A 15,226-nucleotide genomic window follows, 5' to 3' on the forward strand; every position below is an offset into this window, starting at 1 on the left:
AGGCACATCACAGCGCTGTCACTCTGGCTGGCAGTGTCGGGGCACTGCTGTGAGGAAGCTCACAGTGCTGTCACTCTGGGCGGCAGGGAGACTGGCAGAGTCGGCTGCCGTGCTGAACCAAGCTGGCTTGCAGTTCGGTGAGTGTACTTTAGCTAGATCAGGGGTTGGCAACCTTTCAGAAGTGGTGTGCCGAGTCTTCATTTATTCACTCTGATTTAAGGTTTCGCGTGCCGGTAATACATTTTAACGTTTTTAGAAGGGCTCTTTCTATAAGTCTATAATATATAACTAAACTATTGTTGTATGTAAAGTAAATAAGGTTTTTAACATGTTTAAGAAGCTTCATTTAAAATTAAATTAAAATGCAGAGCCCCCGGACCGGTGGCCAGGACCCGGGCAATGAGTGCCACTGAAAATCAGCTCGCGTGCCGCCTTCGGCACACATGCCATAGGTTGCCTACCCTTGAGCTAGATAGATGGAGTTCCAAAGGTCTGGTTGCCTGATGCTCTCCCAGATGGAGCGTTTCATGCTGAGTGGGGCTTTTCCGGCTGCCTGACCTTGGCACCCAGTTCAGGCTGGGTGGGTGAAAGTAGTGACAGAAAGCTGCTTTCACATCCTAGTTCAGTATTGCAGGCAATGGGCATCCCCCCAACCCCTGCCCAGGGCTCTCTGGGCATGGCCGCCCTCTGTCAGTGCTGGCTGCACTGCTTCTTAGCCGCACAATGAGTTTGTCTCCTACGCGCTTATGGTGTCAGTCCCAGTGGGGTTATGGCTCAGCAACAGATTCCCAGGAGTCCTGGCTTCCCATCCCCTCATCCGGCTTCACTGCAGGGGCTCAGCAGGCTGGGACCCCAAACAACCCTCCCCCCGACCGCTGTTACTTTCCGCTTTCAGGTTGGAACAGGGGCATGCTTCCCGTTGGGTCTCACAGAATGACAGAGCTGTTAACCAATAAGAAAGGCGATGGCTCAGGCTGGTTGCTATTTAAGTTCCTCCCCTTGGGCTTCTCTCAGTCCCACTGCACTCACTGGTCCTTCAGCAACAGCCCGGCAGGACCAAGGAATCCCATTTAAACTCTCTCGCTCCCTGCTGCAGTGCGGACACACCGGGCTGGGAGGCCCAGCCTCCCCGCCACAGTTCGGGCACACCTGAGCCGCGGGGGTTCCCTCCCGCCACAGTGCGGACACACCCCCAGGGACCTGCTCAAGGTCACACCAGGAGTTTGAGGCAGAGCTGGGAATCTGTGTTTCTAACCACTGGGCCATCCTTCCTCACTAGTGAGGGGATCTCTTTGGGTGGCAGTGTGTTCCAGCCACCCCCATCCTGGCCTCCAAGGATCCACTCAATTGGAAATCCAGGGGCCAGAGATCAGCTGTGTGGGGATTGCCTTCGCCTCTGGCATACAGAACTCTGCTCCCCGGAGCTCTTGGTGCTAAGGGGGAGGGAGGAGACAGGCGAGAGATGAAAGACTGCCCGGGACTTTGAGCCCAGGGCCAGGCTTTATGTCTGAAGGAATCTCTGGACTGTGCCCTCGCAGCAAGAGTCTGAGGAATCCTGAATTAATGAGCTCCAGGGAGAAAGCCCGAGTTCCCCCGCCCCTCGCCAGCCTGTCCCCGCCCCTCGCCAAGGCAGCGCCAGGCTGGGGGCAGGGCAGGATGGGCTCTGCAGGGCAGCACTGTTCCTCTCACAGACCCCGTCCCCTCCTGGTTCCCAAGGGCTGGAGGAAGGGGAAGGTTCTTGAGTGCTCAGGAGAAGCTGCTGCTGATCTCAGCGTGGCCATGCTCCTCTGAGCAGCTGAGTCAGGTCCCATTTAATCTGAGCCCCCCAAGCCCAGGGTGGAGGTGGGGGGATGGTTCCGGTTCTGACCCATCTCCGCCAGCCATAGCCGCAGCAGTCTGCGTGTGCATGGGGGTGAACAGTGGCACGGGCAGTGCTTTTAAGGGGAGGGCGGATGCTCTACCTTCCATGGCTTACGCCTCTTACCCCGCTGCAGGCTGGAGTGTTTCTCCTGGGGTCTCTGCGTGGCCATTGGGGCAGTTAACATCCTCAGCTCTTCGTGTAACGACCCCTCGCCCCTACTGTTAGCTGGGAATGAACGTAGGTCCAAACGCACAGGCCTCTGCCACTCAAGTTGAAGGAGAAACTCCACTAGGAGGTAGCAGTAGTAGGCTGTTACCCTGTATGTTCACCAACCACTAGAGGGGGACACTGCTCACTCAGCCAGGCTCCTATATCCGCGTGGTCCCCCGGGGTGTTCTGGCACTTAGATCCCTAATGACCACTGGGAGGAAGGGCCCAGGTCATGCTGCCATGAGGGCTAAAGTCCCACCTCGAGGGTGGAAGTGTGGGTGCTAGGAATGCTCCCCAGACTCAGCAGGAGGTGGTCTTTGAAGTATTGGTTTAAATGGGAGGTGTACCCTGAGCAAAGAACAAGAAGTCCAGATTCCTGGGTCTCCTTCCCTGTTCTGCCTGGCCATGTGGCCTTGGCCAGGTGTCTGCCCTGCCTGGTGCCTCAGTTTCCCCATCTGTAACATGGACGTAGTGACACTGGCCTGTGCCCTGGGGTGGCTGTGGAGATGCAGGAGTCAATGAGCATCTGTAGAAAGCTGCCTGTTGGTTTACTCCTAGCTTAGATCGTCACATGGATGCTCAGACAGGCAGAGGGGTTACAGAGGGGCAAGAGGGCATGGCCCCCCAGCTCTCCGGTCACTGCTCCCCTCTGTGTCTGCCAGGGGTTTTAGACTGACTGCCTGAGAGCCGTCATTGATCTGCCCCCGGTGCTCTTTCTTTGCAGAACTCCAAGACTGTACAGGGTCTGACCGGCCTCCGTAACCTTGGAAATACGGTGAGTCCCTTCCCCGCAGCATCTCTCTGCTGGGTTCCCTCCCAGGGCAAGGGTCCCCTCGCGCCATGCCCCATCCCCACACGCTCGCTGGGGTCACCCTGGAGACATGGCTCCTGATGTGACTGTTGCACCGCTAGGGAGCCCTGACCGCTGGACTGGTTTGTCAGGCTCCTGCACCCAGTCCCCGTCCCCCACCCACACCAAGCCACTGCCGCCCTTCCCTGACGTGCATTACCCAAGGGGCTGGCGCCCAGCCCCACCCACCACCCTGACTCATGCCCCTGATCCGCAGAGGGCCTTCTCAGTTCCTGCTCAGGAAAGACTGTGCTAATGCTAGGAACTCCCTTCCTGGCTCTGCCAGCGGTTCCCCAGCCCGCCCCACCCACCGCACAGCTCTTCTGTAACCGCTTCCGACGGCAGCAGCATCGCCAAGCAGCTCCCCCAGCGCTGGGCCAGCCCCTCACTTCCGCACCACACACCCATAGAAAGAGGAACCTCAAGCGACAGCAGGCAGTCCCCCACCCACGAGCTGAGAGCCTGGAGATCCCCAGCAGCCATCCCCAGGGGCGGACAGCCCAGAGTTCCCCAGGGGCTGAGCACCCAGGAATCCCTAGTGCCCACCCCAATGGACTGACAGCCCCAAGATGCCCTGCACCCACCCCAAGGGGCTGAGCACCCCAGTGCCTGCTCTCAGTGCTTTCCCTTCTCCTCGCTGGGGAGGCGTTAACCCCAGGGGAAAGGGCCTGTTTGGAAACTTCCTTCCCCTGTAGCTCATCAGCAGGTGCCAGGAGCTGCATCATTAATTTGGGCTGGGGCCGGTAGTAAAGCCACCCCACGCTGCTTGCCCAGCTGTGGCGCTGGGTGTGCCTGGCTCTCAGCCCCATTTAATTGGCTTTAGAGGTGGTGACGGGGCCCCACCTGCGTGAAAGGGCCCTGCCCCATCCCCCAGCCTCAGCATTCGGTCATATTTTTCTTACAGAGAGAGAGCTCGCTGTAAGTTCTCCAGCTGTACAAGCAGCACTCACCACGGGCAGATGGGCACCCTGACTTCCCACATCCTACCCCTGAGTCGGGCCGGGGGGTCTGTCACTTGCCTATCTGATGCTATGCAGTACCAGGGCAGCAGGGCCCTCTGCTGAGACTGCCAACAGGTGCAGGAAGGTGTTGGCAGGTGGACACCCTCCATTCATGGGGAACTCACCCCACCAATCCCAGACCACCCAGCCACTATCCGATGGGAGCAGCTTTCTGTCCCCGCTGCCTCAGTTTGGATTGGAGCCGGCCGCTGAGTGGTGCTGAGATGCCCTGCACATAGAAACCACGGACATGTAGAACTGGAAGGGACCTTGATAGGTCATCTAGTCCATTCCCCTGTGCTGAGGCAGAACTAAGTATTATCATCTCTCACAGGTGTATGTAACCTGCTCTTCATAACCTCCCTAGGTAATTTATTCCAGTGCTTAACTGCCCTTAAATCTCCCTTGCTGCAATTTAAGCCCATTGCTTCTTGTCCTGTCCTTAGTGGGTAAGGAGAACAAGTCATTACCCTCCTCTTTATAACAATTTTTTTTGTACTTCTCTCTCCCCTCAGTCTTCTCTTCTCCAGACTAAACAAACTCAATTTTTTTCAATCTTTCCTGTTAGGTTAACTTTTCTAGACATTTAATCATTGTTGTTGCTCTCCTCTGGACTTTCTCCAATTTTGTCTGCATCTTTCCTGAAATGTGGTACCTAGAATTGGACACACTACTCCAGCTGAGGCCTTAACAGTGCTGAGTGGAGCGGAAGAATTATTTCCCCGTGTCTTGTTTACAAACTCTCCTACTAATAGATCCCAGAATCATGTTTGCTTGTTTTTGCAACAGTGTTACACCGTTCACTCATATTTAGTTTGGGATCCACAATAATCCCTAGTTTCTTTTCTGCAGTACTCCTTTCCAAGCTGTATTTGTGCAATTGATTATTCCTTCCTAAATGTAGTACTTTGCATTTGTCTTTATTGAATTTCATCCTATTTATTTCAGACCATTTCTCCAGATCATTTTGAATTTGAATCCTGTCCTCCAAAGGGCTTGCAACCCCTCCCAACATAGTATCAACTGCAGACTTTATAAGTGTACTCTCTATGCCATTTTCCAAATCATTTATGAAGCTATTGTTTAGAACTGGACCCCGCACTGATCCCTGCTCAATATGCCCTTCTAGCTTGACTGTGACCCACTGATAACTAGTTTGAGTATGGTTATCCAACTGTTGTGTACTCACCTTATAGCAGGTTCAGCTGGGCTATATTTCCTTAGTTTGTTTATGAGAAGCTCATGTGAGACAGTATCAAAAGCCTTACTGAAGTCAAGATTTATCACACATTCTGTTTCCCCACATCCACAATGCTTGTTACCCTGTCAAAGGAGAGTAGTTGATTGACATGATTTGTTCTTGACAAATTTATGTTGACCATTACCTTCTCTTCTAGATAGGTACAAAGTGATTTTGATTATTTGCTCCGTTATCTGTAGAAGTACACCTCTACCCTGATATAACACAAATTTGGATAGAATGTGGTAAAGCAGTGCTCTGGTGGGGCAGGGCTGCGCAGTGCACTCTGGCAGATCAAAGCAAGTTCGATATAACGCGATTTCACCTATAACGCGGTAAACATTTTTGGCTCCTGAGGACAGCGTTATATCAGGGTAGAGGTGTATCGAATTTAAGAGGAGTGGTCTCTAATACCTTGAGTTTTCCCTCCCCCCCCCCCCCACTTTTTAAATAGGTACTACATTGGTTTTCTTCCAGGCTTTTGGGATCTTTCCTGTCCTCCATGAGATCTCAAAGATAATTGCTAATGGCTCAGATATCCCTTCAGCCACTTCCTTAAGTATTCTAGGATGTATTTCACTAGGACTGCCTACCTACAAAAAACAAAAACAAAAACAAAAACACCACTTGTTTAAGTAGTTCTTAACTAGTTCTTACCCTATTTTAGCCTCAGATCCTACTGCATGTACAGTGATGTTCACTATGTTAATTGGCTAATCTCTGCTAACCACTTTGGTGAAAAACTGAAACAAAAGGGCATTTAACATTTCGGCCACTGCTGTGTTTAGTTATTGCCTTTCCCTCCTCGCTGAGTAATGGGCCTACCCTTTCCTTGGTCTTCCTCATGCTTGTAATGCAGTGGGTTTCAACCGCAGATCCCTAAAAATTTTTGAATGGAGGTGCAGACCCTTTTGGAAATCTTAGTGTAAAACCACTGCTGTAATGAATTTGTAATATGTTTTCTTGTATGTCCCTAGCTAGTTTAATCTCAGTTTATGCCTTGGTTTTCTAATTGTCCCTACCTGTTTGTGTTTTTATATTCATCCTTTGTAATTTGACCTAGTTTGCACTTTCTGCATGATGCTTTTTTGAGTTTGTCAGAAGATCTCCTGGTTAAGCCAGGGTGGTCTCTTGCCCTACTTCCTATCTTTCCTATGCATGGGGATAGTCTGCGCTTGTGCCCTTAATAATGTCTCTTTAATAAGCTGCCAACTCTGCTAAACTCTTTCCCCTTAGACTTTCTTCCCATGGGATCTTACCCACCAATTCTCCGAGTTTGGTTAAGTCTGCCTTCTTGAAGTCAATTGTCTTTATTCTGCTGTTTTTGCTCCTACCATTCCTTAGAACAGGGGTGGGTAAACTACAGCCCGTGAGCTGGATCCAGCCCATAGGATTGCCACCTCTGTGGTACCACAGACCCAGCGCTGCTCCCAGAAGCGGTCCACACCATGTCCCTGCAGCCCCTGGGGGAGCAGGGGCAGAGAGCTCCATGCGCTGCCCTTGCCTGTAGGTACCTTCCCCAGAAGCTCCCATTGGCCGGGAATAGGAAACTGCAGCCAATGGGAGAGATACCCACAGGCAAGGGCAGCGGACTTAGTCCTCTGCCTCCCGCGCCCCATTCCCCCCCAGGGACATGGTGCCAGCCGCTTCCTGGAGCGGAGTGGGGTCGGGGTCACGGAGCCTGCCTTAGCCTCGCTGAGTGTTGTTGCCACCCCGGAGCCGCTCCAGGTAAGCGGTGCCAGGCCAGAGCCCGAAACCTTCCTGCACTCCAATCCCCTGAGCCCCCTTATTATGCAGGCAAAACTACACAGGATTGTTTCAGGGGCCAAGACAAAGATGCCATATTTATTATGATAACACAATTTGATATGACCAATAACTAACCCAATACCCACACACCCCCCTATCAGACATTCTGCAGCTGCTGTATATAGTTACCAGTCCTGAACATAGGTTGAGTCCGTGGCTTGATTTTGCAGCTTGGGTTCGTAGCTTGTGGCGGCTAACTGACCAGGAAAGCCAGGCACAAAGAAAGGCTGGCTCTGCCCTCCCATGTTGGCAGCAGAAAGTTGCCCTCCAGAGTCTTCCATCTCACCCATCCTTTTTGTAGGCTTTAGTTTGAATCCAGAGTCTATAGGTCTTGCTGTGTCACGCTGCTTCTGGGTTCGGTGTGATTGATCACCCATCAATTGCAGATGGGACTGTCAGCCTCGGACCTGGCTTTGATCTTCCTTCTGTTGTACCTTTGTACTTTTCTTTTTAGGGTGGACTCTTCTTACTTTGTTAGGGCTGTTGTCTGCATCTTCAGCCGTTGGTGTTTGAACTCTATTTCATCAGGACAGGCTGGCATTGGAGGTTGAATCCATTTTCCATACATAGCTCATTCACACACATCTAAACTAAACTAATAAGATTACAGCAGGGTTTTGCAAAAATGAAGGTTGCAGCAAGCCCTTACAAAATGGAGTAAGTGTTTTAAAATGGGGTTTGAATTACAATATGGCAAACAGTGAACAGATGTTACAATGTAGGCAAGTGTAGTGAATGGGAAACAAGGAACAGAAGTTACAATACTGAAACACTGCAAGTCTCAGTGATTTAAGCAGGAATTGGATTAACAGTGAAACTTACAAGGGCAACTGGCTGAACAGCTATGGCTCTTAAGCATCTTAATTGTCAATTAGCCAGTTATTGGGGTAACTGGTTTTATGAATGAAACATTCATTCATAAAAACTTTACTTATGAAGTTACATTAATAAAGTGAACAATTAAAAACAATTTCATTCATCAGTTCTACATTGTCCCCCTTTTGACCCTTCAATCCAGGGGTCTTGAATGGGTCACTTTATTTTAATTGTTTTAAGGCTGTATATTGTGAAACAATGTCAGCCTGTGGTTTCAATTTAGAATGCATCTGTTTTATCCAGCAGCACATGCAGAGCATTAGAACCAACATAACAGTCAGGATTACTAATCATGACAATGATGGGATGAAAAATTATATTTAGAACAGCTGACCAGGTGGGCTGCTCCTACACCACTCTGCCCCTTGATCTATTACAGTAGTTATTGTAGGGCACAGGTGATTTGTTGCAAACAAACCAAACCGTTATAACCAGGTGACTAACTAAAACCATTACAATTAACTAAACACCAGATATAACAAACAAATGCAAACAATCATAATTGGGAGTACAATAAAACCATCACTATTACAATAATTGGGTACATTGACAAACAAAATGAGGCCCAAGTTTGATGCCGCAATAGCCATCAAATAATAAGTCACTGAGGTCAGGACCTCCTTAAGCACACACAACAAAAAAGATTTTGTAGGAGTACCACAGTTGTCATGCAAGGTTAAGTTGATGTGTACTTTAACATTCAGTTGCTAAAATGTTGCAGAATCCCCTATTCTTAACAGTTGTTCTCAAGAGGTCTCTGGGGACCTGAAAGATGGGGCCCTACAATCACAGGCCAAGGTCTTACAGGTTATGGGGGCCCATGAACTACCCTTCAGGGCTTGGGGAAGTAGAACCAGAGTGCATAGAGGAAAGTGTGGAACAATACAAAAGTATCAGTAACAAAACCAACAAAAATTATTAGAGAACCTAACAAAAAATAAACCTGATGCATTGGGGACCAAAGTCTTTTGGATAGAGGTGAATGTGATTGATAATTTGGTTGGAGATGGGGGAAAACAGAGGAAAACATTTACCCTGTTTAGTGTAGTATTTTCCTGTTTATCTGGACCCAATGTTAGCACAGGACACCCACCAGAGACAGACACGGAACATGCAACACAGACTTTGTCACGACACTATAACCATGGTATTTTATAACTCTTCAGCTGGTACCAGCTCTCCTGATGTTCTGGTTCAGAGCCTGAAAGATAGACGCTTAGAAACAAATTAGCACAGTGCTCCCACCATGGCTGACCCTGCTCAGTCTCTGCCACAGTATCCAGTATTTGGGGCTGCACAAATGTTTATTAAAGGGTGCATTTCTTGTGGGTTTAAATTATTCCTTTTTCCCCAGTAAAAGGAACTTAACACTTCAGCTAGAAAAAAAATTGTTTTAAAATCCCCAGCCACTTTGCCATGGCCTGGAGGTCTGAGGCAGAAGCAGGCACTGTTGCAATGGCATTTTGGCTCTGGGAGAAGGAATTTACCCAAATATCCCCTTCCCAATCTCCAGAGGGGTCCCAAAAGTCTGCCTGTTCTGGGGTCTCAAGTGTCCCTTCTCCTGATGTTACTGCTGCAGTTTGTCTATTTGCAAATATTTCTTTCCATTTCCCCCCCCCCCTTTTTTTTTTCTTTTGTATGCTGCTGTAAGATTTGAGAGTTCTGTTTTAACTCTGTACGCCACATCCTTAAGAGCATCTAACTGGGTTTGGGTACTAATGGACATACATTTTCATTTTTCTGCTTTTGCAGCAGAGGCTTGTAGATCTTGGTGCAGTTTTTTGTTTTCATTTTTACATTTAGCCAATTGAAGGAATACCTCATTACAGGGTTTTCCATAGAAGCCAAACTGCAGCTACTTTTTTTTCCATTGGAGTTGAGGGTTTAGATATTAGCTTACACTTGATCAGACCAAGGGCTGTGTCAGAATTTTTGCAAGACGTGTTTAAAAGGTGTGGGTTCTTGTACAAGAGGCAATATTTCCTATCTTTAGACAGTGTTTTCTTAAAGATTTTCTTCAACAATTGTGAGCAACCACCAACCACAACACAAAACCAAATTGATAAATATCAATCACTAGAACCCCTAATTCCCAAAAGAGCAACTTATAACTCCTGAGAGAGCTATTTCCCTTTTTAACTCCTGGAAGAGCAATTTATAATATCCAAACCTAAACTCCTATTTCCTTCAGAGTTTGTGGTTAATTAATTGAAAGTTTACAATCTTTTGCCTGTAGTGCCAGGCTTACTAAAGCTGGCACTTTATTAATAAAGTGAACAATTAAAAACAATTTCATTCATCAGTTCTACACCCCAACCCCCTGCTGCACCCCCTTCACCCCAACCCCCTGGCCTGAGCCCCCCTGCCACACCCCAACCCCCTGGCCTGAGCCCCATCCTGCACCCCTCCATGCACCACTGCCCTGAGCCCCCTTCTGCACTGTGCACCCCACCCCCTTCCCTGAAACCCCTTGTACACCCCACACCCCCATCCCAATCCCTTGCCCTGAGCCCCTTCCTGCACACTGCACCCCTTCCCACACCCCAACCCCCTGCCCCAGCCCTACATTCATAGTCCTGCAAGCAATTTCCCCACCCATGTGTCACCCTCAGGCCAAAAAGTTTGCCCACACCTGCCTTAGAATCATGAACTATCATTTCATGATCACTTTCACCCAAGCTGCCTTTCACTTGGAAATTCTCAGCTGGCTCCTCCCTATTAGACAAAATCAAATCACTTTCTGCAATAAAAAGTTAGCTCCAATGCATTCCAAGAACTTGTTGCATAATCTGTGCCCTGCTGTTTCATTTTCCCAGCAGGTGTCTGGGTAGTTGAAGTCCCCCATCACCACCAACTGCTGTGCTTTGGAGGATTATTAGTTTCTTTTAAAAAGGCCTCATGCACCTATTCTTCCTGGTTAGGTGGTCTAGAATAGACCCCAGCCATGACATCGCCCTTGTTTTTTACCCCTTTTATCCTTACTCAGAGACAGGTCTGCCTCCCACTTCTATCTCAACCTCAGGCAAATGTAGATATCTTTGATCTACAAGGCAACACCACCTCCCTTTTCCCCCTGCCTGTCATTTCTTAACAAGCTGTACTCTTCTATACCAATATTCCAGTCATGAATTTTCCACCCTAGTTCATGACACCTATTCTGTCATAATTGTGATAATTCGTTAGCATTTCTAGCTCTTCCAGTTTATTCTCCATACTTTCCTTATCATACAGACAGCTAAGAGGTTCATTTGATTTCCTCTCTATAGTCCCTCTTGTCCTTTGTCCCTGCTGTGATTGCCCATGTTCTTCCCCAATTCTGGGCCTTCACCCCAGTCTCCATGTTTTGGACTTGCCTGGGGGCTTTTGTCTCCTGCCCCCCTCACTAGGTTCATAGATTCATAGATTCTAGGACTGGAAGGGACCTCGAGAGGTCATCGAGTCCAGTCCCCTGCCCGCATGGCAGGACCAAATACTGTCTAGACCATCCCTGATAGACATTTATCAGGTTGCTGGTCTGTATCCAGAGATACTGCTCCCCTTCCTTGTAAGGTGGACCCCATCTCTACTCAGCAGTCCTTCTCAGAACAGCCTTGTAACAGATTGAGCACTCACCAGCATAGCACCTCCTGCTGGTCACCTCAGGAATTGCTCTTTCAGCCCTGGAGCACCTCCTGCTGGCCAGTGTCCCTCCTGCCTCAGGCCCCCCCATTTCCCTCCTGGACCCTGGTGCCCCTTTCCCTTGGGGTGCTGCCCACAGCAGTGCCCCTACTCTCTGGGCCTCCCCTTCCAAGGGAACCCCAATCCCCTATACCCACCTTGCCTCAGTGTCTACTGCCAGTCATCATCTAGTCCCTTCTCACCAGAGGCCAACTGCTGTCTGTGATGGCCACTCATCATTGGCAAGGCTGTTGGACCTGCTGCCTTTCCCTGCAGCCCCAGTTCCTCCCTAGGCCTTCCTGTCAGGCCTCAGCCTGGGAGGTCACCAGGCCTGAGCTCCCCAGCTCAGCCTGCTCCAAGGTACCCTTTGCTCTTTCAGGCAGCTAGGTCCATCTCTCTCCAAAGCTGCAGAAGGACTGACTGCTGGTTAGCCCTGCAGCTCTTTTATAGGGCACAGCCTGGCCCTGATTGGCTGCCTCCCAGCCTTTTCTTATTGATTCTCAGCCCTCCCCAATGGCTGGCTTTTAACCCTTTCTAAACCGGAGCGGGGTGACTGCCCTGCTACAAGCATCCCATGGTGGAGGAAGCTGAAGCCTTCCTGGTGACACTATGACTGTGCAGCCGTGCGTTCACCTCCAGGACATGTCTATCTCTGCCCGGGACCCTAACCTTGACTGGAAGGATTAATGAGAACACCGCCTGCACCTCCAGCTCCTTCACCCTCACTGCCAGAGCCCTGTGTCACTGCTGATCTGCTCGAGGTCATGGCTTCTCCTCCTCCACCACCTTTGGGGGAGATTCCTCAACCCTCGTTACCAGGGCAGCATACTGGTTTTTGATCTCTATGGACAGTGGGTTGGGAGCAGGGGTGGAGCACTGCCAGAACTAGCTAGCAGCCAGCTTCCCCGCTGTTCAGGAGCTGTTTCCTCCTCCCTCGGTGGTGCTATTGCAGTCCTCTGCAGCTGGATTGCTTCCTCTGCCTGGGGGGGTCTCCATGTGCACGTTTTCAGTGAATTCTTCCTGTTTCACCGATGCTCCTCAGCCTCGCCACCTCCTCCAGTAGCTCTCCCACCTGCTTCCTGAGAGATTTTACCAAGGGACACCTCTCACACAGGATGGTCCCCCCTGGCTTTCTATGACTGGGAAATGCAGGCCACAGTCTCTGCAAATCCACACCAGGACCTAGATAGAAGCGTCCTTGGTCAGGTTCTCTGTCTGGACGCAGGTGAGGGGGAAGCGCCAGGAGCAGTGTTGGTATTAGCCACGTGGCCTTTCCAGACCGTGCTGATTTTATTCTTTCTCCCTCCAACAAACTCCCTCCCAAACTCCCCGGTTTGCATGGCACAGACTGCCTGGGTTCTCAGCCTGGGGGCTGCACACAGGTCTGGCAGAGTTACAACCCCCCTCTTTGGGGGGGGATCCCCAGATGTTTCTGTTCTAATGGGCATTCTCCCCCATCTGAAGAAGTCTGAGAGCCCCTGCTCTAGAGACACACATCAGATGAGATGATCCTTCTCTCCAGTGCCCTCCAGTGATGTGGCCTGAAACACCAGATTGAGGTGGGCTTTCCCAGCACCCCTGGCACCAGGGCCCCTTTCCCAGGGATCTCCCCCCACAGCTGGAATTGTCCTGTCTCCTGTTGCCATGGTTTCTCTTCTGCCTCCCCCGCAGTGTTTCATGAACTCGATCCTGCAGTGTCTGAGCAACACGAAGGAGCTCCGGGACTACTGCTTGCAGAACCAGTACGTGCGGGACCTCAACAGCAACAGCCGTATGCACACCGCGCTAATGGCAGGTAAGGGGAGCCAGGTGCCTGCAGGCGGGGCTGGGAGATCCCAGTGCTCCACCTGGCCCGTCCCTTTGGCAGATTGCGGGCTGAGCCGGGGCCCACAGCTTGGCCTTTCAGTGCAGCTCCCCTCCGGCGAGTGACCCTGTCTAAACAGGGCTCCTGGCGTCTTGGCCCTCTGGCTCCGTGTCAAGAGGATTTTCCTGCAAAACTCTCCCTAGGATGCGAGAGTCATTCTGGCTCTTTTCTTCTCACGTCTCCTGCCAGCCCCTGCTCTCGGTGACCCCTTTGCCTCACCATCACTAGTCTACCTGCCCAGACCCATTTGGAGACACTAAGGGGTAAACCCATCAACTAGAAAAAATTGGTTGCTACCACATGTTAGTCACATATCTGGCGGTCATCAGCAGGATGTTTGTAGATGCTGGAAGCGGTGTTGTTTTCCTGTATCACATGATGTTTAAAGGTTCCTAGGCATCCAATGTGGAAAAATCACAAAAACGCCCATAACGCGAAGAAACAGGCTAATTTTGTCCAAAATTGTCAGAAAACTTCTATGCACTCAAAATAGCAGTGTTTTGGAAAGTTTGGGACATATTTAGTCCCAGGTGATATATTTTACACATTTCCCTGTACTTGTTTGCCTGAGGTTAAAGCAAAAGGCTGTAGTCACGTGACAGTATGAGTTTGTTTGTACCATGTAATACGTCAAAATATTTGTCATTATTTGTAGAATGGACTGATTGGGGAAACCGTTTTCTGTGTGCTATTTTTATAAGTTACACAGATAACAATACCTCTAATCCCTCAATATAAAATAAAACACATAGTTTTGATGTTGTCTGCTCAACTGGAGACATACCTCTAAAGCACACAGGTACAACTATAGTTATTGTCTTACTATCACTGAATACAATGACAATCCATGTGAATGCCTTGTAGAACAGTAATGATTCTTAGCAGAAGGGCTGTCTTGTCTGACTGTATTGTGTGAATAACAAAGTGTAGCCATGTGCTCTCAATGTAACCCCTACCGCTAACGAATGGCTAGCTAATGCAGCACCCCTTCGAGCTATATTTACTCACAAACATAGTCTCAATAGTATGCAGATAGTTGAAACATTTCTGCTCCCCCGCCCCGAGAGTCTCTGTTAGATAATCTGCTGCTACACTCGTCCCTGTCACAGCTGCATGCATGGGAACACAGCAAATCTTCTCTGCGGCAGTCGCATCTCCTCCTTCCACAGGAGCTCTCCCAGCTACACTACACCAAGGGAAGGGTGGCTTCTGGAGCAGGCAGCAGCGTCACCATGGTAGGGATGAGCTGTCCCGTGCTGTCTGTCACCCATCCAGGGGTAACAGGGGACACTTGAATATACTGAACTTGTTTCATGATTCCATGTGAGCTGATAATTTGCAAGTTTCAGGTGCTGCCTGAAGGATGCCACTGTTGGTGGTAGTTTCTCACTTGTTTTGTTCTTCTTAGCAAACAACCCATAGCCCACATTACCCAGAGCTGCTTGCTTGTACTACCCTTGATCTCTTGCCTCGCAAGCGTTCCACTTTAACTATATATTAACCTGGGCAAAGGCAACTCTCAAGTCCCTCTATGGTATGGGGGTTAGGGTGCTCGCTTGGATCCTGGGTGATCCTGGTTCAGAGCCCTTCCGTGTTGGTTGTGAAGGGATGAGCGTCTCAATCTCTTACCGCTCAAGCCTTCCTCTTTAACTATATATTAACCGGAGCAAGGTAAGCTCTCAAGTCCCTCTATGGTACGGGGGTTAGGGTGCTCGCTTGGATTGTGAGTGACCCTGGTTCAAGTCCCCACTCTGCGGGGCAGGAGGGCCTCTGGGGTATGAGAGGAGACCCCTCCTAGCTGAGCAAGAGGTCTGTCACAGGGCCTCTTGCTCTTTTAATTAAAGGGGCTTTGCTGCTG

At 49.9% G+C, this 15,226-nt stretch overlaps 1 protein-coding gene across 1 annotated transcript in view; it reads left to right on the forward strand.

Moving 5' to 3' along the window:
• The window catches only part of USP2 (ubiquitin specific peptidase 2), a 50,204-nt gene that overhangs the window by 21,922 nt on the left and 13,056 nt on the right, over positions 1 to 15,226 (forward strand). Inside the window, exons 3-4 of the mRNA XM_026657885.2 lie at positions 2,796 to 2,846; positions 13,176 to 13,299. Coding sequence (XP_026513670.1) covers positions 2,796 to 2,846; positions 13,176 to 13,299 — 175 coding nt within the window. The remainder of the gene's footprint in view (positions 1 to 2,795; positions 2,847 to 13,175; positions 13,300 to 15,226) is intronic.

The sequence above is a fragment of the Terrapene carolina genome, unplaced genomic scaffold (genome assembly GCF_002925995.2).
Source record: "Terrapene carolina triunguis isolate 2854851 unplaced genomic scaffold, T_m_triunguis-2.0 Scaffold374, whole genome shotgun sequence".
Lineage (NCBI taxonomy): Eukaryota > Metazoa > Chordata > Testudines > Emydidae > Terrapene > Terrapene triunguis.